The sequence below is a fragment of the Amblyomma maculatum genome, chromosome 1, assembly GCF_055883805.1.
Source record: "Amblyomma maculatum isolate TAMU_Amacu chromosome 1, ASM5588380v1, whole genome shotgun sequence".
Lineage (NCBI taxonomy): Eukaryota > Metazoa > Arthropoda > Arachnida > Ixodida > Ixodidae > Amblyomma > Amblyomma maculatum.
Window position 1 is genome coordinate 480,622,251 of NC_139344.1, and position 26,836 is coordinate 480,649,086.

Consider the following 26,836-nt stretch of genomic DNA (forward strand, 5'->3'; position numbering starts at 1 on the left):
CAAGGGTCCTCATTGAAAGTCATTGCTGTTATATTAGAATAGGCAGATGGGATGAGATAAAGAACAGTGTACCACTTACAGACAGAAATGACATGAGCTGAGACACTGCAATGATACAAAGTTGAGGGCAAGCATGGAGGGCTGGCAGGAAAAACACCTCGTCTCTCTTTTGTGCTCCTCATCTTAGTGCAGTCCCAAGACAACGGTAGTTTTTAAAGAACTAGATTATCAGCACAAGTTTCCTACCCCTCTAGAACCGTCTCAAATGTCCCGAAGCTGATGTATTGAAACTGTAAGAATGCTCAAGGTTCACTTGATCACTTGGACTAATGATGATCGCCAGAATACAACAGCAGGGAGAACACGGGTGATCCACGATATGATGTTGTATAGCCCATGTCATACATTCATTTCGCTGCTTGAAGATCATTGCATCACATTCTTAATTTGATATAAAGGTGCTCGATATAGTAGAAGCTAAAACAGAAGCAATCTCTGCTGCAGTGATGTGAATATAATGCATAATGGTTTCTTATAGTAGCCTCTACTTGGCATAATTTTGCTAGTAGGCAACAAGAAATATTTTTTTTCAAAGTATGAGAAATTCATTCATATTTACCTTCTTTTTAGGTCACATCTGGCTGTTATTCACTTCAATGAAAATTCTTCTAAGCCCCAGGCACAGAAAAAGAAAGGAGAGGACGGCTGGAAAGTGAAAATGGCAAAATCAAGAAAAGGACATTTCAGTGCCGCTCCAGTGAAAATGGAGCATACTTTTTGTAAGTTAAAACTTTGTTCTACTTATATTATTACAAAAAAAACTAAGCGAACTGTTGTAATCACGATGACTATTTCACGCAGCATACGTCCAGAGGCTCCTCCAGGAAGTGGAGAAACGGTCTCAGGGCTCTTCACACAGAGACACAGAGACACAGCTGCAAGCATAGCTTCAGAGCGCAACCTTATGACTGATGCCTATGAAAGACCGTCAAAAGAAGAACTAATTGCTGCACACAGGCACAGATTTGTGCTTCATCATGACTATTCAATTGCACAGCCCAACTGTCAGTATACTTAACCCAAATGCTCAACAGACTGGCATCAGCGAGGCACAGCATTGGCCGCTGGAGTCAAAACAATTGTTTCAATATGTTTGCTGCGACTAACAATAGCTGGAGCGCAGTTTCATATGACTTTTTTTGTCGTAGTGAGTGCAGTCTTGTACCCATGTCTCTGTGTTTCGCTTCTGGCTGCGGTCAAGCAAACGTACACACAAAACATGTTGCTGTTTGCTTATCGCTGCAACTCCACATGGTGTGCGACCGCTCGCGGGCCCTTCATGTATTGCATCAAAGCTGCCGCTTGAAACAAAAAGTAGGAAAGACAGAGCAATTGTGGGTTCAGGGTGTGTGTAAAGCTAGATAGCGAATAACTATGCCGATCAGAGTTGTTCAGCTTCTTGAGGTCAAGCTGGAAGTAAATGAAAGTGAGCCGACTTCACAAGTGACCATGTCACATTTCTCTTTTCACAGGCTCGCTGTTCCCCATCCATTAAGGTCCACAGTTTACAAGACAACAGTGTAATTGCGCTGATTATTATTATGTGCGCGATATAATACTGCGTTCTTAGTGGTAATTTATACTGCTGAGCGACTAAAAAAAGCACAACACTTCACTGCGAAGAGAAGTTTTTTTTTTAATAACGTCAATTGTTTACTGCCTCAGAACGTAATGGAATATGCTCTAGGACTTATCTAGAGAAATGCTGTAGGCCTTCTCTCGAAATAAAGTTGTTTTCTTTATTTCTTCGGTGCCTCCTCATCACTGCACGTCATGTGAAACCTTGCAAGGGGCAGATGCAGCATGCGAATCGTAATAAGTGTTTACTGCAGCGTCTTGTATCTCTCCAGCCTAACCGCTCAGTAGTTAGTGGTGAAACTGCACACGGAGCTTTGATATTGCGGCAACTTTTATTTGCTCACAGTAAGTTAGGTAAGGGTGCTTAATTCGTTGCTGCTGCGTACAATGCGAACCCGCAATCTGCACCAGTATCGGGGGCCGAAAGCTGCCAACGCCGGCACATGATACCACGGGTTCGCGGATCGCACACAGCCGAGCCAGGTAGGTACAGTTGTCTTAGCTAATTTACAATAAGACAAAAGTTGATACGCTAAAAACTTACTACGTGACAAAACAAGTTTGATGCAATCAAGTCAACAGTTCAAGCGGTAGGATTTTAAAAGCCGCCATAGTATTGATACATCACAACAATGACTAACTCATTGCACCCGTGAAACCGTCGTTTACCTGTGCGCTATATTCAGGCTAGTAAACACATTACTTACCAGAGTATGTTGTCGCCTTGACTCAATCCGAGGTGCGTATTTTGGTTTGGTGGACACGGGAACGGAGCTGGTTGACTCCGAAATTTTGCTGCACTACGTACGGCGCGGTGCACTGGGGCAAGGCATTTTAAGGCACCGACCTAATGCTGGAGACCGGTAAGCCGATTCCGAAGTCCATTTCGCATAGGAGACACAAGAAACGAGAACATACACAGGTGGAAAGCGCCCCGCAGGGAACTGAAACGAGGTCGCCGCGCGCAACCGTGCCGTGGTTACCGTGGTTACCACGGTGCCCGCGTGACACCGGAAGTGCAAAGAAAAAAACTTTCAAAAAATGTTTCTGTCTACAAAACATTCTAATTTTCTTTCCTGATAACTAAAAGTTAAGCGTATTACAATTATTTTGGCATGAGTGGTACTTTTATGGATGCGTGACGTCGCAAAGAAGCAGACCAATAGTCATTAGAAAACGCGTGTACGTAGACGCATTGCACGGAGGAGACGGGGACCGCAAAAATGAAAGGAAAGAGAGCGCCAACTTTCGAATAGGATTGCGGGACCTGTGCTGCGCGTAGACGTGTTTTATTACGTTCAGATGTGTATCGCAGCATAACCTAGCGACAGAGATAGTTTGCGAGCAATGCTCGGGAGGTGTTTGTGGGCCCCTTTAAAGAAGACGCTAGGAACGCGCTACTTGACGTTCGAGGAAATATCATCTACGCTGGCTGAAGTGGAAGCGATGCTGAACTCCCGACCACTTACTCATGTTTACACAGAGCCGAACGAACCTGAACCACTCTGTCCCGCTATGTTTCTTACCGGAAGACGACTGACCTCCCTTCTGGAGCTGCAAAGAAAGGAAATCTCTACCCTATCCTGTAACCGCCTGCGACAAATGATTTCAACTCGCAACAAAGCATTGCAAGGGTTCTGGAGACGCTGGTGCATTGAGTACTAAAGGAGCTACAGCTGACCCATTCCAAAGGAGCTCAACGGGGAAAGCAAGTTAAAATTGGAGACGTGGTCCTCCTGAAAGAAGCCCTACAGCCGCCGCAAATGTGGAAGCTAGGAATAATCGAAAGGGCATTCACGGGAAGAGACAACCGAACAAGAGCTTTTGAAGTCCGACTGCCAGGGACTCTCCGACTAACAAATGACTTCGTCATTTCGCGGGGAAATATGTCTGGGACAAAAACGGACAAAAACCAGATCAGAGGGACGTGTCAGGAGACGGCTGTTTTGTTCCCCTGATCGCAGGCCAAGCGGCCACTCGCGGGTGTATGTGTGTGTACGCGCCGCAGTGCTTTTTGGGAAACGGCACGGCTGCTCCTGGCCACTCCCGGCGAGTCGACCAGTGGCTCATCACCCCTCAAAGCGTCCCTCCCGCTTCACTGGCACTATTGAAGACAAACGCGGCCAACCGTGCTCGGAGTAGCTTGCAAGATGCCGAAGGAAACAGTCGTCAGTTTGAATTTCTGTAAAGTTTCTTTCATGTAGCCATTAAATCAGTTTGTTAAGTTTCACCGGAGTTTTATTCTGTGACCAAATTATCTCAACGCAGACGCGACGACCACAACGATTAAGACAGACAAATACTTTTTTAATTTTTAGCAATTGACTGGCCTTTTGCCTGAAAGTGCTGTTTTAGACTCATTACATGCACCATTTTTTTTTCCTTTTCTCATTTAAATGTCAGATTGTCATGTCTAGGATTGTCGTCATACGTGTTTTTTTTTGTGTTTTTTTTTTTACGTTACATCCCTGGTCTTGACTTTGGGGGCAGATGCAGTTTCTTTCGCACCGTGCGTTGCCGCCTATCTGATATTGTATGTGTATTGATATTGTATCCCCATCAGTAAAGCGTAGTGATATTGTATCTGATTGAAGTATTCACTTTGCAGAAGGTGATTGTACTCACGTAGTCCTTTACATGCAATAAAGTTGGTAGTCAGCGCCAGTCCTGTCTTGTGTCTTCTTCCTGTGTCCTGTTTCTTTGCGGTGTGTTTATTTCATGATAGTTATGAACCAACTAGCCCAGACCAAGATCCTAATTTATCTAGGAGAAGCTCAATTAGCGGCGGGGTTTCATGCTTTGCTTTCTTTTGGTGTGCTAGTTCTCGACTTGGCCCGCCACGCACACAAGCACTGATATATCTGCATCAGACATCGAAAACACATGGAAGACAACTACTGCTACGTCACTCAAGCTTACTGGCAGCTGCAAACAAACCTGCAAACCTGCAAAGAAACCAGACACAGACTTTTGCTAAACTGTTCTCCTCCGCCGCCTGGTCACAATTTGTTTTTCAAGCACGTTGCGTACTTAGGCCGACGGCTGATGAACGACGGGCGCACGGAGGTGAAGGCGAGTTCAAACGACGCTGAAATCACATACATATGGTGTTGTCGCACACTGACAGCTGAGGTTGAAATCATTTTAGGGCAAAATCCCTTTTGACATTCTGTATTGACGATGAGAAGAGAGGGGTCACTGGAGAAAGATTTGATGTTGGGAAAGGTTGAGGGTCACCATAGAAGGGGTAGGCAGCGAACGTGATGGTTAGATGGCGTCCTCAAGGCGCTGCAGATGAAGTTATGTGATGCTAGGAAGATAGCGAGAGACCGGAAAGTGTGGCGTGATATGGTCCATAGGGTCACGAAGAGTCTGACACGACTGAACGACTAAACTGAACTGAACTGAACTGATTGACGATTCAGCAGCCAGCAATATTTTACCGTGAACACATTGCGACAAAACAAGCTGAAATGCTTGGGTGAGACCCAGCGTCGGCGCCGTTACTCCACGTTGGTGAAGCCACAGCCGAAACCCGAGAGAAGCAGTGGCGCCGAAGGAGGAGGAAGGAAGCGGCTCTACATTTCGTTTATTGAGGGGCTGCAAGAATGCCGGTGCGCTTGCTCACTCAGTCGTTGAGCTGGAGTCATCGGAGTCTTGAGGTGGCAGTCGCAGTGCAATCTCTGGATTCTTACGTCACTGCGTTCTGACCACGGTGTAAGAAAAGAAAGGTGTACCAGTGGCAACACTTGTCCTGCTTTTTGAACCCTGCACGATAAGTCTCGCAGCTCCACTACTTGCCAACAGATGGCGACGCAGAGAAGTGGCCGTGCATCGCCCTCGTCACCATTAATTGCATCATTAATTGCAAATTCTATGGCTGCCTACCGCAACTACATCAAAGGATGAATATGTCCCCAGGCTGCCAGAATGTTAAAAAATCATGAGCACCCCGAACAAGACAAATGCTTCGTCTTGACACCGGGACATCAAGGCGTGGAAGGGAACGAGTGCGCCCATGCCGCTGCCCGAGCTCTCCTCCCCCGAGACTCGACCCCTCCATCCTCCACACCACCATATCCCGTCCCTGTGGCGACGATGTGGAGAAGTAACAGCACTGCAGACTCTCTCGCAGAAAATATCCACCCCCAGCCAAGGGGCTCTCCAAAGCGGAGGAAGTTAATTGGCGACATATAACACATGTAACATACCATACATATAACACAACAGCCCATTTTAACACTATACACCCCGTGTTCTGCGACCCCAAATGTAAATATTGTGGGAAGAAGGCAGGCCTGCACCACATGGTGTGGACCTGCCCACACAATCCACATGACAACAAAATGCAGTGCCAACAATTGAGGGGTGGGAGGCTGCCCTATCCAGCTATGGACTAGAGGCCCAACGGGCCCTCGTGACGTGCGCGGATAGCAGCGGCAGCTGCTGGAGTCCCGGACTAGGGACCCCAACTACACATCCCCCTCCCTTATCCTTGCTCAATAAAGTTTTTCAGTCAGTCAATCTTTGCCCTCGATCGTCTGCTTTCAGTGAATGTAGCATTCAATGTAAGCTTTGGTCGACACGGACTTCCAATTCAATTGTTGTTCTCTGACTGAAACATGAGGTTTGATTGTCCAATCAGTGGAGGGGGGTGTATGGTGCTGTCGCCAGTGCTTCTATACTTCCACAATGGGACAAACGTGCTTTGCTCCGCAATGCATAACAGGCTATAGTCGTGAAAAGAAAAGCTGCTGTTCTCGGCCCTAGAGGGCGAATAACACTTGAAAGTGTCAATAAATAGCATCCCACTAAGGCATCGTTTCTGAGAACCTTCAGAATTTTCATGCGAGAAGAATTTGGAATGTCATCTCGTGTCGAAAACGTGACAAGCCATGTACAAGGGCCAAGTTCATACCCATACAGTGATGACCGTGCCTTAGTGAAGGATGTGGTGCCAACAAGGTTCCCCGACTGCCCTGTCTACTTGTTGAAAGTCAGGAAGGAATGAAGAACGTCTGCTGAGAGGCACAATATTCCAATACAAAAGAAACAGCGCATTCTTCATGAGCCGCTCGACACGGTCCTCAAGAGGTGCCGGCGAATCAAGGCCTATATAGCAAAGAAGAAGCACCCGCAGAAATCATCCTGCCTGGATGACACATCGTCCCTCTCTTGCCAGGGCTACCATGAACTCAAACTAGATGGATTCAGAACCGTTCCTAAAACCGAGCAATCGAGGTCTATAATTTCTGTGCTGATTAATGTCTTCTAAGTCGTACATGTCCTCTTTCGCTCACCAGTAAGACTGACTGTTTCTTGCCCTTTGACAATAAATTTGTCCCCAATCAGCTGCATGAGGTTAACTATGAGTGAAACGCAGTTTTGATCAGTATATAGCATACGGACCGATGCCTGCATGTGCTTTTTGGTCACATGCGAGATGTTTTCACACTATGCAAATAATTTGAAGTTTCATTAATTTAATGTCTGTAGCAAAGAAAATGAAAGCTATCGGATTCTTCTTAGCTCAGCCCCCCCCTAACGAAAGAATTACAATCGCTCACCGCGGTCTGCACCACTTCTCAGACAACCTGCATGCCAGGTTGAACTAAATCCCCTGACGAGTTGGTCAATTGTAAATTACCGATCAATGTCACTTTGGTGGCAAAGGAATTGTTGAAATTCTCAATGTTTCTCACGCTGTAAAAGAACAGAAGGCCACGAGAATGACATGTAAACACTGAGAATTATAAGAAAATATGCATCTTACTTTTTGGTTATTTACTCATTGTGGCTAAGCTTTATACTTAAGCAAATTGTTCCTATTTCCTCTCAAATTATGCTTTCTTAATACTCCAACATTTTCTTGTTAACGTCTATTTTGCCCAATTTATTTTGCAGCTTCTATCCCTAAAAAAAAGCCTACAGTCGTGTGGCGCCATCTGTCGACGTGCTGGAACTGCGAGGAGCCGCCTTTCTATTCACCATGGTTCCGACAATATATGACAGCTGACGGCATAGGACACCAAAAGCCCACTAAAAGAGACTCCAATAACTCTATCAGCGTAGCGTGTTTTCATGTGGACCCAAAATTGGCAGCCATTCGGTGGAACTCGGCAGATTTCACAGGCATCGTGGGCCCAAGCTGCTTTGTCAGCTGTTAGGCAGCCGTAACAGATATCGGAATAACTTTGAAAAGAGCTGCCCCAGCGTGAAGTTAAGAAGGACTGTTATTGCATTTATTGAAGTTTGCCAAGTTTGTTTAAGAAATTGCACCTGTTTCACCAAGATATTGCCGCAAAAACAAGAGGAAGGTGAGGGGATGTTTAAGATTTTTCGACCCTCCCTTTCGGCATCACAATCGTAAAAAAAAAGAGGGGTGCTTAGAATCGAGTAAAAACGGTATCTAACCTTCGGACTTCACCCATAAGCTCATCACATGGCTTCTTCATCAATCAGTTATTCTATTCAAAAATGTCGTATAATGGTATTGTAACACACACCCAGAATAGGTGGTAAACGATTCAACATAATTGAAATTCACAGAAAAACAGGACACCACATGAGCTGAGCAAGAACTAAGAAGCCCAACTTCAAGACTTAATGGTAAATTCTTGGTGTTAATTCTTTATGTTAACCAGCAGCGGTAAACATAGTGGCTCAGAGGGTCAATCATCAACGCTGCGCTATCACAGACATAGCCTACACCGTGAATGCTAGAGCGGGTGACATACATCTCGTAGGATGCCTAGAATGCAATCCTGCACCAAAAAGGCTTGAGAATGGCATTATACAAGAGGAACTGGAGCTACACACTCCTTTTACATGATTTATGTGGCAGGCTTTCATAAATTCCACAGCTAAGCAATGAATATTTTCCAGTGCTGTGAAACATCCTTGGCTACCAAGATGTTACTGCATCTTGGACGTTTTTTGACTATGCAGCCAAAGCTACAGAGCTGAAACACACCGTAACTCAAAAAGCATAGCGCAGGAAACAAGACGAGGACGACAACGAGACAGGACAAGTGCTTGTCCTGTCTCGTCGTCCCAGTCTTTTTTTCTGCGCTATGATTTTTAAGTTACGATGTCTAACCAACACGCAAAATCCTATTCACTACTGGAACACATCAGCTCATTGCACAGAAGAATAAAGCCCCTTTATAAACATTGCAGACCGTGCTCTGGAATATTATACCATTATGAAAATTTTCACGCTATCATTATATCCCAATTGTACTACAACACAAGCGTGTAAACGTAAGTATGGTGCAATTTCAAATAGGTACAGTACGCCGAGCAAACCGGATGGCTGAGCCATCTTTCGGGAATCTCCCGAAGAGTATGTCGGCTGCTTCTGCTTTGTCTACCCGCTGTTTTCTGTACGTTTTCGTAATGCAGTTGTTTTAGCAACTTACACAGCATGTGATATTCCCTAACGTTGAATTTACTTTCACTTGAGCCTTAAGTAATCTAGAGAAATTCCTCTCTGCATCGCCGATGGCTCAAAAACTATAATTTCCCACATAGTTTGAACTGAAACCGAGATCGTAACTGAGGCCACATATGCCACAACTACAGGGTCTTGAATACTTGAGGCCCAGGTTTTAAAAAAATCCTATGCGAAATCTACTGCACTATTCGAGCTGAAATAACGTTCACAAAGTAGCAAAGTATGGTCTACGTTATCCGATAAGTGATTAAAAATCAGCACTTCCCTACATTTTCCGGAATCGACGAAAAACTGCTCTCGGCGGCGTGCACAATTTTCGCAAAAGAGAGTCAAAAAGGTGCTTTGACATGATGCGCCATCTGTTGAGCAGCGAGGCAAGCATCATCTCGACCGTTGGCACGCTTGCCTAACTGCTTGACAGATGGCGCACCATGTCAGAGCAACTTTTCTATTTTTTTTCTGCGAAAATTGTGTACGCCGCCGAGCGCAGTTTTTCGACTCCGGAAAACCTGTGCAAGTACCGATGTTGAATCACTTATCAAATAACGTAGACCATATTTTGCTACTTTGTGAACATTATTTCAGCTCGAATAGTGCAGTAGATTTCACACAGGATTTTTTGAAAACCCGGGCCTCAATTATTCAAGACCCTGTACATGGGTAGTACCACCATAACTCTGCCTCCTGTAGCCTTGGTAGCATATGCTGAAAAAGGGGTAACTAATAATGGCACCGCACTCACCTCCACACTGCTCCAGGATGTGCACCGTCTGGCCGAGCAAGAGAGGCAGGCCATGCTTGGTGACATCGCCCGCAAACGGGACCACCACTGCACAAGAGACTCTTCTGGCTCAAATGGGCATGGCTACCTCTGTCATGGTTTGAGGTGAAATCATGACTGCCAAAACAAGTGCCTCCATACCAAAAAAATCATGAGGTATTTGAGGCCCTCCTTGTTGCCTAAGCTGGCAGCAGGTGAAGATCACAAGCGCCAGTATACTGCTCTCATCTGCCTTTGTTAATAGAAAATTTTACTATGGGGTGCAAGGCACCTCTGCACAGCCAAACATTACACTACTGATTTAGATCGATGTTGTAATTAGGTCACGGCACATTGTTTCCAACTGCCATTTTTTTCAAGCTACAAAAGCAATGGCAAAGCCATCAAAGCTATCAATACAAACTGAACACACCCGCCGAAAGAGAAAGCTAATATAGCAGGATTCCAAATTAATCCTGTCCACCTTGTACACATCTTGCTCTCCCTGCAGCGATGAAAGGGGGCAATAAAGAAAACCACAAGTGCTCATAGGTCTCGCAGCACTAAGGCTCAGGCACAAAGTAGCAATCATTGTAAGTGCAATGCAATGACTATAACATTTTTCAAAGCACTGCTGAATTTTGCACACAGGAAATAGGATGAATTACACTTGCCCTTGTACAGTCGACTGCCTGAGATCAGTAAGGCACTCACGGACGTACCTCGATCTTCAAGTATTGTCTACGTCTCGTGTCTGATACCGGTTTCCATTGGTCGAACAGGAGCACTTTTAGCTGCACTAAAATTGCTCTCGCGACTTTCGGTGCCTACCAGCGGTCGAACAGGAACAGTAGCGTTGTGTTCTATTGGCAGAGGAGGCGCGCTTCGGGTCCCGAGAGCAGCCAGGAGCAGTCCTCGGTGCTCGTTGCCAGCAGCGGAGTACAAAGAGAACAAAGAAAGTCCCGTGACCTTTTTGACGTCGGGATGGGATATGGGCAACCCGAGCGCGGGAAAAGTCTGATCACATGACGCCTGACGTCACGCGCTCCCGCTCGCTACGCTGGTCTCTGAGCAGCATGAACGCGAGCGTGGGAAAAGTTCGATCACATGACGCCTGACGTCACATGCTCTCCCTCGCTATGCTGCACGTTCCGCTGGGGAGATGAGAATGTGCGTCCCCAGTGCTCTCGTGCGCTGCTGTGGCTGCTCGTTGCTCTTGCTCCTGTTCGCCCAATAGAAGCCGGTATGTGTGCGCCTATAGCAAACAGTGTACGGGTCGCCAGTACAGAGAGTGGAGTGCCCCGAGTGAACAACTGAGGGAATTTCTTTGGAAGGTGGTTCTACCTCAGCTACCACGCAAAAAGAAGATGAACGAAGATCAACAAGGCAAGGTATTGAATTTCGCCGATGAAGAGATACCTCCAAAGCATGCTTTTGAGCATAGGGTTGATGAAGCTGAACAGCTGGCCATGTCAAGCTGTATTGCGAATAGAGTTCAAGATTCTGACAAATCGAGGTGCATCCATGAGTACTTGGAAGTGTTAGAGCACACAACAGAAGAAATAAAGGGGAAACCGTGCCCTATTAAGTATATTGTCAATGAATGGCCTCAAAAGACCCGAGAGTTATTCTCTCTGATAAAGAAGGGTATTTCACTATTTTCTCTCAGTTTGAAGAAAGAGCGGAGGCTGCTGTTGAGAATTTTAAACAGTATCCCATGAAAGCGACCATGGTAAAAGAGAGAGCTGTGGCTCTACTTAGTGATCTTGGGCTTGAAAGGTTACGTGAAGTATTCTTCTCGGCAAAAACCCATAAACGAGATTTTCCGTTCCGAGCCATTGTGTCCGAGAAGAGTACTTGGCAGCACCTGGTCTCCAAGTATTTGCAGAAGCACCTTTCTTCATTGCCTTTTTCAGACCCCTAAGGCTACACAACTCACTCTGAAGCCCTTGTTAGTTTCCTAAAAGAGCACTAACACAACCCAAGCAAGTGTGTTGGCTTCAGCATGGATGTCAAGGATTTATATTACAGCCTCCCCAATGACTGCCTGCTTAAGCGTGTTCGATTGTGCATCACTGAGGACAATAATGAACGTGACTTCATTGATGACTCTGGAGCAAGTGTTGAAAGTTTCACAGAAATTTTGAGGTTCTACCTGCAGTCCACCATCATAGGCTGGAAGGTCAAGTTATACACGCAAAAGGCCGGAGTCTGCATTGGATCGAGTGTTGCACCAGTCCTCAGTGACATCTTAATGTACGTGGAGAGACCTGCAGGAGTACCTAAGGGGCCTCCATCGCTCCACCTTCAGGTATGTGGATGACTTTCTAGTATTCGCAGATCCTGAAGGATTCCATCAACGAATGAGAGACATCATTGAAGTTTTTACTGAGTGTGGATCTGGGCTGGAATTTACTGTTGTACCAGTGGATGATCAGTTGCAGTTTTTGGATTTGTTAATTCGGTTGGGGCAGAATCATGTTTGTTGGGATTACAACCTGAGATCGCTAAAACCCTTACTGAGTTCTAGTTCGGGACATTCCAAATCAGTAAAAAATGGGATGATCAACACATGCTTCTCAATGAGTTAAAGAAGTCTTGCTACCACGACATGGGCAACAGTTTTGAATGGCAACAGGCAAGAATTGCAAAGGCCGGTTCCATTATTAATGAGGCCTGTTCTCGTCTACTGAATAGCCTAAAAAGAACGACCAGGCAGCAATCCCTGCCTAGTATGGTTGAAAAGAAGAGGAAAGTTGTGGTGGTACCATATGTGCATAAGATTTCGCAGGGCCCCAAGAATGTTGGCAAGAGATATTGTGTAGATGTTGCATTGACCGCACCGCTCTTAAAGAGGATCTGCCCTGCTATTCAAAGAGAACAAGAATCTAGGAAGCAGGGATGTGGCGTTAGGCATAGAGACCCGTTTGTCAGCTGCAAGACTAGTGTTGTGTACAGGTTTCCGCTTACTTGTGGACTCTGTTATATAGGACAGACAGGGCGGTGTATCAACAAGAAGCTACAGGAACACCGAAACAACTGGAAAGTGGCAAGGACAAAACTTTTCTGGTCTCCAATTGCCAATCTTGTGAGGCAATGAACAAGGAGAAGTGTACTCTCCTATTTGATCATGTTAAAATTTTATATCGATACACAAAAAGGTTGAGAGAAGTGGTAGAAGTATATTTTATTTTAAAGGACATCAAATGCGCCAGCAAGACTTCTCTTGCTCTTTCAAGCAAAGAGGTTTCTTTTTTCACTGACTTTTTGATTAGCAGATGAACCCAGAGATGTTTCACGCTAAAGCTTCGTTTTCATCACATTTGTTTTTGTCTGGGCCTTGGATTAAAGCCTCATCCTGAGTTGTGAGTCAGCACTTGTCCTGTAGTTCCCTTTATCTTGTCCTATGTCTTCCTGTCTGCGCAGTTTTTATTAACAATGTACTAGACCTTTGCATATATCAGTGCATCTTTATAAATACTTCCGTGTCAGGTTTGAGACACTGCAGCAGTGCTTACATCAAACAATCAAAATAAAATCAAACATATAACTAGGCACTTGCACTGCAAACTGTGGAAGTGGTAGCCATCACAAAACGCTGCCAAGTTCATCCCACATCTGAACTGTGCATGGAAACACAGAAAATTCTAATACCACCGAGAAAAACCTCAATGGCCAAAGAATTGCATCAGCATGTTACACCTGCAGAAGTGGGCGAGCTATAAACAGACTTTTGCACAATTTTGTGAAACATGAAAAGCGAATTACAAGTTCCCCAGTGCTAAAGCGAACTCAAAGATAATACATGACATGGCTCTGAGAGCAAAAAGTTGCAAATGCAGCAATCATAACTGATAGCATTTTTCCGCACATACTCAATTTATCTTTGTCCTGCAAGAAAGGTAAATCAGGTGGCCTCACAACTAACATGTGTTCCATGGGTGGAATCATGCTGGCACATTTTGAAGCAGCTCAAAGAACAGTAATGAAGCCATTTTAAAGCAGCTTTCAAGCAGTGAAACAAGAAGTAGAGGGAGCTTGCATGAAGTGATGCATGCTGGGTAATCCGCCATGATGTTGTCGATGGCAGCAGACGGCAGGCAGGGCAGCCAGACTGAATTGAGCAAGCGCCTTGTCGTTTTCAACGGTCCACCGAGCAAATACCCGGCTTTTCATGCATGCAATTGTCGGCAGATTCCTGAGGAACGTACGCATCGACGCTCCGCCTGAAAAATCGGACGCGCTATGATGAAATGCAAGCATGCGACACGAGCCTGTTCAAGCTACGCGAGAACGACTGACTGCACTATGCGTCTGAACCTGGCCACCCGTCGACATAGTCGACATTCATGATTTCTAGTTCTGTCAAGTAGTTTGATACTTGCCCGGATTGGTGTCTATTTCACGTGTGTTGGCCCGTGCGAGCCATTCACGACGGCGTCGCTACAGGAATCCCTTGCCTTCTCGCCCTCGTGCAGACGTCTTGGAATCGTGAAGAACCCGCAGTCGGCCTGTCCGATCGCGCCAGCATCTTCTGCGTGCACTACGCGATCACGTAGACGAGGCTGTGTGGTAGTGTCGTGCTACGTCGTTTGCTGCCAGCGACAACATCCTGGCGGATTACCCAACATGCATCGCTTCATGCAAGCTCCCTATAGAGCACTTCATTTATGTTTTCGGCCATGTTTCTAGGGTCAAGCACATCTATTTGTTGCAATGTTCTCTTACTTGCATACAAAAAGTCCAATTTGATTAACCTTTATGCCACATTTTATGCTTTGCTCACTACGCATGTATCTCTGACAAGACAAGGCAAACAGTCAAACATGCACAGATGCTTAAAATAACACAACTGACATAGGCAACAATTTTTCAACAGACAAGTAGCAAAACAAACACCTGCTTCTACACTTCATAACTCAACATCCAAGTTTGACTAAATGTTTCTGACTATTTTGACTTCACAGATTCAAACCACCACTTTGATGTGCTCATCCATCGCCACTGGTTTACAGTTCACATCAATGAGCAGCACATTTCTACTCTCTACTTTGTTTATGTCATTTTTGATCCTATGCCTGTGCTCATGAATTTCTAGGTGCTGGTCAGTAGTGCCTTCAGGGACGATAGACAACAAAACGGTAGCCTGTTCCCCCTCCAGACATTTTACTACAAAGCCTACTGTCAGGTTCTCCTCATGTTCTTGCTTGAGCGATGAAGTTAGTGGCTCGGGCCACCTTAATTTCAGCCCGTAGGAAATACGCCCTCTATGGCTCCAACACTTTTGAAAACATTTCCTGTGACCTTCGCAATTTTGTCCCCATAATGCTTCCAGTTTGCTTACACCTGACAACGGCTTCATTTCTCGTTATTAAGAAAGAGGGTCAATGGAAACGTCTCCATATGCTTCCTTTCACAACAGAGCCATTAGAACAACTCGTGCAATTAGTTATAGTCAGACAAGATTCCTAGCAGCATGCTGGCCTTGAGTCTCAGACTACCGACGATCAACTGGGAGAAGGTGCTACATGACGTAGCATAGAGCATTTTTCATACTTCACTATATCTTTAGATAGGTTTTATGCGCACAAAAAGACGACACAAAAAGACAAGGGAGACAGAACGGAGCGCAACTTTCAACTGTTTTATTCCGGAAATGTACACGACATTTATACCAAACAAATTATCATTGCATAATCATCAGTGCCACGTGCGAGCCCAGGAAAAGCACGAAGGAGGGCACAGGTCATTCACCTCTTATCTAATTTATCTAAAAAGACAAATTCTTTATCATACATTGTCACAGATGGTGCGCTTATACATGCACTTCCGCTTTTTCTAATATGGTAGGCCTCAGCCAATTCTCGCGCAAGCGTGTCAGTGCTCCTGCACAAGATGCCGGTGCCTTGTAGCGTTGCATTACACAGTTTTCCTGCTTTCTGTTTTTGGTCATTATCTTTTCCACACTCACTGATGTGCGCCGGCAGGTGCAAACCGGTACCGTTCCTCAAAGACAAATTGTGCTCCCTTAACCGGTCATTAACACATCGGCCCGACTGCCCAATGTACACCTTCCCACACTTCAACGGAATCCTGTACACCCCCCCTTTTTCACACTTCACAAACTTATTAACATGTTTGATTTTGCAGTCTGAGTTACGGTTACCATCTTGCAAAACCAGACGACACAAAGAAGAGAGTTTCCTTGGGGCCAAAAAAACCACGGGCACCTTAAACTTGTTAGCCGCGCGTTTGAGGTTATGAGCCACTTTATGCTGATATGGAATGACTACCGGTTTCACTTTCCTCTGTGCAACTGCAATTGTTGTCTGGTTCTTATTCCTTTCTTGTTTAATCTTCTTGAGAAGAGCTTCAGCCACTGAACTCACTATTATCTGGGGAAAGCTTGCCTGTTTCAGCTTCGCGATCTGATCGTGAATGCTTTCCTGCGCCATGTGACAACAGGACTTCCTTAGGGATGACTCAAGGCACATCAAAGCGATAGCACGTTTAATCGTTTTTGATTGCTTGGAATCAAAAGGTAACAGTTTCTTTTGTGCACGCGGTTGGTACTTCTAGCAAAAGCATCCGTCCTTAAGGGTTATATTCAAGTCTAAAAATTGCAAACGGCTGTCATTGGCGAGTTCACAAGTAAAATTCAATCCTTTAGAGAGTCGTCTAAAATTAGAAAGAACGTCCTCCACGATTTGTGGATAGGTTAAAGGTGAGTGTTTCTTCAAAACAATGAAAAAATCGTCTACATATCTAAAAATCTTTAGAGTGCTACCGTTTTCAAGCGCCTCGGCCAATGATCTGTCCACGCCTGCTAGAAAAATGTTGCAAAGCACAGGTGCCACGCACGACCCGATACAGATCCCATTTCTTTGTACATAATCATACCCTTTAAAAGAAACAGTGGTGGAACTAAGGTAATACTCCAGGAGTACAAGGAAGTTGTCAACCGACATACCAGCGCTGTTTTGAAAAGACACCACTCCGTTCATTTCTATGCACAACCTGACGGCATCCAACAGCTCGCTTTGCGCAATAGAATAGAACAGGTCAACAACATCTACAGAAAAGATGTGTCCTGCAGAGTTTGTTTCGTGCAAGAATTCAACAACCTCAAGACTATTCTTAATGGCAAACGGATCGTCTACTACCAGTCTGTTAAGTTCCTTCAGCAGGAACCGGCTAAGTAGGTTCTGCCAGGCACCCCTTTCGCTAACTATGCACCTAAACGGAACACTTTCTTTGTGGGTTTTGGCAGTGAAAAAAACTTACAAGCTATTACATTTGGTATTCTGAATACTACTGGCTAACTTCTGTAGACCGAGGTTCTTGCATAACACAATGGCTCGGCTTTTTACCTTTGCTGGTTTTAGTTCTGTCTTCTCAAAATTCCTGTTGATGGCCTCCGAGGCTTTCTTGTTGTACGTTCCCGACGGCATGGCGACAAAGCCCCCTTCCTTATCCGCCTGAACGAGTAGCAGGTCGTTGTCCTTAAAGAAGCGCAGAATTTTTCTTATTGGCGTCTTGACGCGGGGCCCCCTAGAAGGCACGGTCCTGATGAGGGAGTCGACTCCCTCCAGAAGACACCTTTCCTTGTCCTCCGGGTCGGCCTTGTGGGAAATTCTTCTCGTCAGTGCCAGGAGCTCATGGCCTTTAACTTCCGGCTCAAAGCTGTACTTTGGTCCCTCCCTGAGGACGCTAGCGATGTCCTCCGGAATGTGGATGTCGTCAAGAACCTGAAGAGCGGAACTGTCATCTTTGCTTTCTTTACTTCCCTTGGTTATCACTGCGAGAGTTTGCCTCCACAAAAATTCCGTCGACTGGGCGGCTAGCTTCATCAGAGATTGAAGCTTACTGGCGGCGATATGCTCGTTGTCTCGGGAAAAGCAAAGTAAACGAAGCCAATCCTTGAACAGACGAATTCTTCTGGAGGGAGTCGACTCTCTCATCAGGACCGTGCCTTCTAGGGGGCCCCGCGTCAAGACGCCAACAATAAGAATTGTGCGCTTCTTTAAGGACAACGACCTGCTACTCGTTCAGGCGGATAAGGAAGGGGGCTTTGTCGCCATGCCGTCGGGAACGTACAACAAGAAAGCCTCGGAGGCCATCAACAGGAATTTTGAGAAGACAGAACTAAAACCAGCAAAGGTAAAAAGCCGAGCCATTGTGTTATGCAAGAACCTCGGTCTACAGAAGTTAGCCAGTAGTATTCAGAATACCAAATGTAATAGCTTGCAAGTTTTTTTCACTGCCAAAACCCACAAAGAAAGTGTTCCGTTTAGGTGCATAGTTAGCGAAAGGGGTGCCTGGCAGAACCTACTTAGCCGGTTCCTGCTGAAGGAACTTAACAGACTGGTAGTAGACGATCCGTTTGCCATTAAGAATAGTCTTGAGGTTGTTGAATTCTTGCACGAAACAAACTCTGCAGGACACATCTTTTCTGTAGATGTTGTTGACCTGTTCTATTCTATTGCGCAGAGCGAGCTGTTGGATGTCGTCAGGTTGTGCATAGAAATGAACGGAGTGGTGTCTTTTCAAAACAGCGCTGGTATGTCGGTTGACAACTTCCTTGTACTCCTGGAGTATTACCTTAGTTCCACCACTGTTTCTTTTAAAGGGTATGATTATGTACAAAGAAATGGGATCTGTATCGGGTCGTGCGTGGCACCTGTGCTTTGCAACATTTTTCTAGCAGGCGTGGACAGATCATTGGCCGAGGCGCTTGAAAACGGTAGCACTCTAAAGATTTTTAGATATCTAGACGATTTTTTCATTGTTTTGAAGAAACACTCACCTTTAACCTATCCACAAATCGTGGAGGACGTTCTTTCTAATTTTAGACGACTCTCTAAAGGATTGAATTTTACTTGTGAACTCGCCAATGACAGCCGTTTGCAATTTTTAGACTTGAATATAACCCTTAAGGACGGATGCTTTTGCTAGAAGTACCAACCGCGTGCACAAAAGAAACTGTTACCTTTTGATTCCAAGCAATCAAAAACGATTAAACGTGCTATCGCTTTGATGTGCCTTGAGTCATCCCTAAGGAAGTCCTGTTGTCACATGGCGCAGGAAAGCATTCACGATCAGATCGCGAAGCTGAAACAGGCAGGCTTTCCCCAGATAATAGTGAGTTCAGTGGCTGAAGCTCTTCTCAAGAAGATTAAACAAGAAAGGAATAAGAACCAGACAACGATTGCAGTTGCACAGAGGAAAGTGAAACCGGTAGTCATTCCATATCAGCATAAAGTGGCTCATAACCTCAAACGCGCGGCTAACAAGTTTAAGGTACCCGTGGTTTTTTCGGCCCCAAGGAAACTCTCTTCTTGTCGTCTGGTTTTGCAAGATGGTAACCGTAACTCAGACTGCAAAATCAAACATGTTAATAAGTTTGTGAAGTGTAAAAAAGGGGTGGTGTACAGGATTCCGTTGAAGTGTGGGAAGGTGTACATTGGGCAGTCGGGCCGATGTGTTAATGACCGGTTAAGGGAGCACAATTTGTCTTTGAGGAACGGTACCGGTTTGCACCTGCCGGCGCACATCAGTGAGTGTGGAAAAGATAATGACCAAAAACAGAAAGCAGGAAAACTGTGTAATGCAACGCTACAAGGCACCGGCATCTTGTGCAGGAGCACTGACACGCTTGCGCGAGAATTGGCTGAGGCCTACCATATTAGAAAAAGCGGAAGTGCATGTATAAGTGCACCATCTGTGACAATGTATGATAAAGAATTTGTCTTTTTAGATAAATTAGATAAGAGGTGAATGACCTGTGCCCTCCTTTGTGCTTTTCCTGGGCTCGCACGTGGCACTGATGATTATGCAATGATAATTTGTTTGGTATAAATGTCGTGTACATTTCCGGAATAAAACAGTTGAAAGTTGCGCTCCGTCCTGTCTCCCTTGTCTTTTTGTGTCGTCTTTTTGTGCGCATAAAACCTATCTAAGTATGAACCAACTAGCCCCACAACGCATATTACTGGAATTCACTACATCTAATCGCTTGTCGTTCATTTTAAATTTACTTGTGACCAAACGTTTATTATGCTCCATGCTTTTCTAGTTTATGCAAAATTTATTAGGCCCAGTCTGAGATGCATTACACGTCTGCCGCCGGAGCGCCGCCATCATTTTGACTACGACAGTCCCTATAGCACACGCAATCATGCCATCGCCCTTCTTTTAATCTAACTGCGCTGGACTGCATTTTTTTTTAGGCAGTAATGCCCCACTGTGCAGAAAAACCATTCTCTGCTAAATTTGATGGCAAAACACCAGGGCAGCCGGTTTAGAGCAATTATGGAGCAAAATTAAGCTTTGGGGCCAGATGGAGCACGAAATGCTGTTTAGAGCAGAATGGAGAAAGTGAAGCGCCACTTCCACCGCTGGCCGCCTCACCGAAGATTTATAATGTGTTAGTTTTCATTCATTAATTACAGCTTTTACAGTCCTTCTTAGGTTGCCTATTCTTTGCCATTATTTCGCACATATAGAGTGTAAAAGAAGGCTATATGTATAAAAGCTTATATATGCTGCTTCAGGATAGCAAAGAATACCACACCAAGCTATCTGAATTAGTAAATGCTTTCAAATGTGTGTTACACATTGCCACACTATAAATGCAAGCGCTGTTTCTTCTTAGTTAATGTCACTGTCAACGATTTCTTAAAGTTATTCTCTATTAATCAATTTCTCCTCGAGTTGTCAAAAGGAGAAGACACATCATTTAGTAAAAGCCGATCATCAATAATACAAATGTTAGAATACAAAAAAAAACAAAAAATGTCCATATACAGCCAGTGCCAACACTAGCAAGTGCAATATATCAAGTAACATGTCCTTCCATTTTCTTTCCTGCAGCAATCTATAGTGAGATGAGCACTTTGTTTCCAACAAGATGACCTTATGACCTTATGGTCATCTTAACAGGGTCAGTCAAGCAGAACTTTTTGCTGGTCTAGTTGGTTCATTGTGACTTGAGTGAAACAGCGCGAAAGAAGCCCGAAGGTGAAGCGAAGAAGGGACAGGAAAGAGCGCTGACTGACAACTGAATTTTATTGAACGAAACTCGTACAATATAAAGGAAGGCAGTGGAAAAGATAATCAGATGCCGTCAACGTCACATGGCGGTAAAGAGCCAAAAAGCGATAAAAACATAACAGGGTCAGTCAGCGCTCTTTCCTGTCCCTTCTTCGCTTTGCCTTCGGGCTTCTTTAGCGCTGTTTCACTCAAGTCACAATGAACCAACTAGCCCAGCAAAAAGTTCTGCTTGATTACCTTTCTTATACAGTGGGCCCTTCGTTATGTGTTTCTTCTCCTATGGCACAACTGGATGCCCTCGTCAACAATATCACATGGTCTAACTGCCGGGCCAGGTACATCAGGTTCTGCATGAAGAAGGGATTGGTGCCCTGCGACTTCAACATCCTCTTCGGTGCAGTCCGGCCGCCTTTTGGCCACGTAAAAAGGATATGCAGAATTCTTTGTTCGGAATTGTGGAGGCAAGTTCGACTCTTCTACGACGGATTGCATGTAGCATGTTACAACCAACATCCTGATTGGGTTGCCGAGAAGAAATTTCGGGAATATAAACTACTTGCAGCTCAGGCTGTAGAGTTCCGGTGGCGCCACATCTTGAACCACACTCCTAAGGCCCCTGGCAAGAAACCCACAAGCGCAGCCGTGAAGGTGCTGGGGCATGTTCAGATTACGGATGAAGTCAACAACGTTCTTGAAAAAGGACCGAAGTTCAGCCTCGAATCGGCAATTAGGGCACACGAGCACCTTGCACTGAATAGGCGTATTGCTGGGAAAGTGTCCCCGGAGAACCGTGAGCGCTGCTTGCTGGATGAAGTGGATGCTCTATCAAGAACGGTATCGAAGAAATCCCCAAGCGACCGGTCTGGAATCAACACCGTCGTCACTTTTTTCAAGGAAAGACATCTGTGGTTACTACAATCTGACAAGGAAGGAGGGTTCGTCGTGGTGCCGCCCGGAATCTACGATGAAAAGACCCGCCGTGCGGTGGAACAGAACTTCACCCTTACGAGCCTCAAGCCGAATAAAGTGAAATCACGAGCTGTCGCCCTCTGCAGGAACTTGGAATTGGAACAGTTGGCAAATTCTATGAGTAAGTGCAAAGAAAAGACTCTTAGCATCTTTTTCACTGCAAAGACCCATAAAGAAGAGATTCTGTTACGGTGTATCGTTAGTGAGCGCTATGCTTACCAAAAGCTCATTAGCCAATACCTGTTAAGGCATTTAAACTCGCTTGTCCTTGATGATCCCTTCGGAACAAAGAACTCGACGGAAATTATTGCGTTCTTTCAATCATGCAAAAGCATTGGTAGCGTGTTTTCGGTAGATGCTAAGGACCTTTTCTATTTTCCACACAAAAAAATCTATTCCCGGCTGTTCAGTCTTGTATTGAAAAGAAAGGTGTTCCATTTCAAAATTCAGCCAGTATTTCAATGGAGAGTTTTCTATCTTTGTTGGAATTCTACCTTAGTGCCACAGTGGTCGAGTTTGACTATCGGGTGTACATACAGAAAAAAGGAATTTGCATAGGGCCCTGCGTAGCACCTGTGTTAAGTGATATCTTTCTCGCAGCAGTGGAAAGGAGTCTGGATGATAGGTTTGACAAGAGCAAAGTCCTAAAGGTTTTCCGGTATGTCGACGATTTTTTAGTTATGTTAAGCAGGCAAGATGCACCAACTTACAGAGCCGCTGCAAATGAAATTCTAGATATGTTCAAAGAACTCAGCCATGGTTTAGAATTCACTTGTGAATTGCCACAAAACAACAAGTTACAGTTTTTGGACTTGGAACTCTCCTTGGAACCAGACAGACTCTGTTGGATGTACAAACCTCGGAGTCAAAAAGGGCTGTTGCCCTACGAGTCGGCTCACTCAAAAACAGTCAAACGAGCGATAGCCACATCAGGATTAGGTTCTGCAATAATGAGATCATGTGAGCACTGCATGCAGGAAAGCTCCCAACTGCAGGCAGCTCGGCTACTACAGGCAGGTTTTCCGCAGACAGTGATATCGGCAGTGACTGAAGCTTTGCTCCAAAAAGTTAAAGGCAAAAAGAGAAATGTTACCCAGGAAGGCAACAGGAGGGCGAGACCAGCCGTTGTCCCGTATTCCCACCGTGATGCCCATAATTTGAAAAAAGTTGCCAATAAGTATAAGATTCTTGTAGTGTTTTCTGCCCCTTCCAAGCTAGCTACGTTGTGTCATACGATTAACAATGAAAAACCAAGAGAACAAACCTGTAGCATGAAGCATGCTAACATGTTCGTCAGGTGTAGGGAAGGGGTGATATACCAGATTCCGCTTACATGCAACAAAGTTTATATTGGACAAACCAGAAGGTGCTTGAACGAACGTTTAAGGGAACACGAGCGCTCACCTGGAGACGGCACTGGCTCTAATTTAGCCCTTCATTGCAGAGAATGCAAATGCATGCCTCATTTACGTGAAACAGTTGTTCTAGATAGAAGTAGGGATAGCGTAGCCCGGGAGTTGAAAGAAGCGTTCTTTATAAAAAGAAAGGGCTCGGATTGTGTGAGCAATGCCTCAAAATCTTTGCACGAGAATGAACTTGCCTTCTTGGAACAACTTTGTTAGGTTTTTCGCTCACTATGCTTGTTTTAATCGTTGATTTCTTCGTTTTTCGTGAAGGTCTGTGCGCAATTTTTATCCACACGTGGTCGCTTTCTATCAGTTTTTATCTTTTCCACAATTTCATTTCGTCAGTTTTTATCGGTTTTATACTTGTTACCTGCTTGCGATGTTTTATCTGTTTTATGGTTTTTTACACCATGTTTCATTGACTGTTTATGTCTTGAAATGTAACTTTTTTCACTTTGTTTTCATCCATTTTCGAATTGAGTTGACTTTTAGCTTTTACCATTTTTTTTTGGCTCTTTACACCATGTTCCTTTTACTGTTTTTGTCACCAAGTTTAACTTCTTCATTTTGTTTTCATCTCCTGTTGAAATCAGCACACTTTTAGCTTTATCACCCTGTTATGTTTTTATCGCTTTTTGGCTCTTTACCACCATGTGACGTTGACGGCATCTGATTATCTTTTCCACTGCCTTCCTATATATTGTACGAGTTTCATTCAATACAATTCAGTTGTCAGTCAGCGCTCTTTCCTGTCCCTTCTTCGCTTCGCCTTCGGGCTTCTTTCGCGCTGTTTCACTCAAGTCGTAGGACGTTATGCTACTTTTAATAAGCTAAACCACACTCTAATTTCCAAACAGTCATTTTTTGCTAACAGAAACATATTTGTGATTGGGCAACACATTTTTACAAAGACAGCTTTTCCAAGTATTAGTACTAAAACACCTGACAGCGTGAACTCAGAAGCATTTACTCTGAAACTGTTCGCTCAAAGAGGACGAAACAAGAACATCGAGACAAGGACAAATAGGAGGCAAGGCGCATTCAAATGCCGGCACTTGTTCATGTGCCAGTGTTTCTGACTATTACATCATAGCTGAGATTCATGGAGTAAAGTTGTTTGTCTGCGTTTAGGTGCACCTTGCCTCTTCTTCATCCTTGTCTTGGTAGCACAGCAATTTCTTTGTTTCAAATAATGAACACGCTAGTCTGACAAGTTTTATTAAAGAGGATGAGTTAGCCCTGTAACAGAGCCCAGAGCTTTGATCCCCTGCACGAGACCGGAGCTGTTGCTCGTCAACACAGTTCACAAAAGCAATAACACAGCTTGATCAATCTTCACTACACTTAAGTGCTTGCTTCCAAAGCAGAACATGCTCCAGCCTGCGGTTAAATGATCCTACTCCACAGTAACATCAGAGCCCAATGTTACAAAATTCCTAGACACATCGAAATTTTGATATTAGAGAGAAAACCTAGTACACATAGTTTGCCAAAACCTATTTATGGCATCTGCCGTTGTGCCTCTTGCAATCATATGAACGCTGCTACTCTGGCATTCATCTTCCCATTTGCTGAACAGAAAGTATCTATAGAAAAACCACATCTCCTGAAGCCCTCATATGAGCTGTATGTCATCCAGCTTTTTTGTCCACTGTGGAAACATAACTTGTTCACATGCCTATGAAACACTGCACCGCTAAAAAGGCTTCGAATCCAAATCACCCACCAACTATGTAAGTGTGTTGTAGCTACTGACAGACGAGAAAATACATTGCAAAAACAGCTAAAGTCAAAATGAAGCCTCAAAAGTAACTCATCATAAGCTTGGCCCTGTTATTCCAGCTCAGAATGAGCTTACTTACTGCAGCACATGAAAACAGGTCGCATTAGTTAGAAATGCCCCTATCATCAATAGAATGGTATGTGTCGACACTGGAATTTCAGCTCTTGTTTTGAAGTAAACATATGAGCTGTGGACCTGGACCTAACGAGCAAAACGTTGTTGAAAGTCGGCGCTCGTTGTGCCGTCTTCTAATCTTGTGCTCCCGTCCACTTTCCGCGCTGTTACCTCAAGATCCTCCTAACTACCGCAGTAGATGACATCGCATGTCCCGACAAGGATGACCCCTCAAAGCGACAATGAACACGAACAAGGTTGATCTGATGACAGAGATTACCACAGTGACAAGTGTCACTGCACGCACAAGCTTCGGGTGCTCTGCACAATTACATTTATTCACGAAACCGCCTTCCACACTGGCGGCCGGTATGTTTGCACGCGCGCAGTTCACACGCACTGCCACCTGTGCCAAACACAGCATCGGATTACCCCAAGCGAAACTTTGCGCGTCAACAGGTAGCTTCGACATGCGACAGCCCTAGGGCCCTAGCGGCGGTGGGCAACGCTGCTTCTCTCTGCTGACAGGTGCGTCTCCGAGATCTCTGACACTCACCGACGCCGTACTTGCTACTCCTCGTCGGTTCCCACGATTCGGGCATTGTTGCTGGCGGTGGCAGCTTCATGCACTCGTGGCCACGGCGAGAAACGCCTCCGCCATTGTCAGTTGCCCTAGCAACCAATCACACCGGTCATGGGCACCGCGGCGCTGCATTCACGGAATGGAAAACTAGTAAGTATGCTAGTCACAAGGACGGAGAAATAAAGAGCATTAAGCAACCGGTGAAAAACACAGAAGGTAAAAATTGGATAAATTCGATGGAAAAGAAACAGAGTGTGGAATTATACCCAAAGTGGAAAATGCAGATCAGGAAGGAAGATTTCTTTGATAACTCAAGAGGCAGTGCCCTACTTTTTGAAGCTAGATCAGGGGCCCGATCCTCGATATTCGCCAGACCATCTTTATTGGAATGCTCCGTCGCTTCTGCGCATGCGCCAGCTGAATGAAGTGAGGAGAAATAACTTACCGGACGTGACGTAAAACTTGTTTTATGTTTTGTTTGTAAAATGTTTGCCGCCTCTCGTCGCCGTTTCTAGCGATAGGCCGATAGCTGGTCGCCAGTGTCGCCGGCTCCGTGATCGCTCGCAAGCCGGACTTGACTGTGGCGATGGTGGCGGACGGGTTTCTTGGCATCGTAGTTTGAATATCGTAGCCGAGTGGCCGTGTGTGGCCGTGTTCCCAGGTGTTCGTTTCCACTTGTTATAATACTCCTTGAGCTTCGGCCTCGCGTACTGCTATTCGTCAAGCGGCATGCTGTGATATTCACATGCGTTCTCTTGTTACAGATAGCACCGTCTCCGACCTGTGGACTCTGCGACGCTAGTTCTGCAATGCTTGTCGATGGAACATGCCTGCAGTATGTTGCAAGTAACTGGTGTGGTCAGCATTCCATGTACTTACTTGCATTTCCCGAAATTTATACGAGTCACTGCCTTTGGATAATTCGGAAGTACGTATAGATAGATAGATGGATTTATTGAAAGGAAAAGGCAGAGAGGTTGGCCCGAATAATTCAAATCTGGCCTGCTACTCTGCACTGGGGAAGGGGAAGGAGAGAAGAAAGAAGGTCATGATGGGTGACGATGTGGGAGAAGGC

The 26,836-nt window shown here is 45.0% G+C and overlaps 1 protein-coding gene across 6 annotated transcripts in view; it reads right to left on the minus strand.

Moving 5' to 3' along the window:
* spg (dedicator of cytokinesis spg) overlaps positions 1-26,175 on the minus strand; it is a 430,105-nt gene extending 403,930 nt beyond the window's left edge. For 2 of the 6 annotated variants that reach the window (XM_084607299.1, XM_084607342.1), the window contains exons 1-3: positions 26,028-26,174; positions 25,735-25,887; positions 9,837-9,923 (exon numbers count right to left, since the gene is read on the minus strand). In XM_084607299.1, coding sequence (XP_084463425.1) covers positions 9,837-9,923; positions 25,735-25,804 — 157 coding nt within the window. In that variant the 5' untranslated portion in view covers positions 25,805-25,887; positions 26,028-26,174. Of the gene's footprint in view, positions 1-9,836; positions 9,924-25,734; positions 25,888-26,027 lie in introns of all 6 variants that reach the window. The other 4 variants (XM_084607317.1, XM_084607309.1, XM_084607333.1 and 1 more) reach the window with 4 other exon arrangements.
* Between the last annotated feature and the right edge of the window lie 661 nt (positions 26,176-26,836).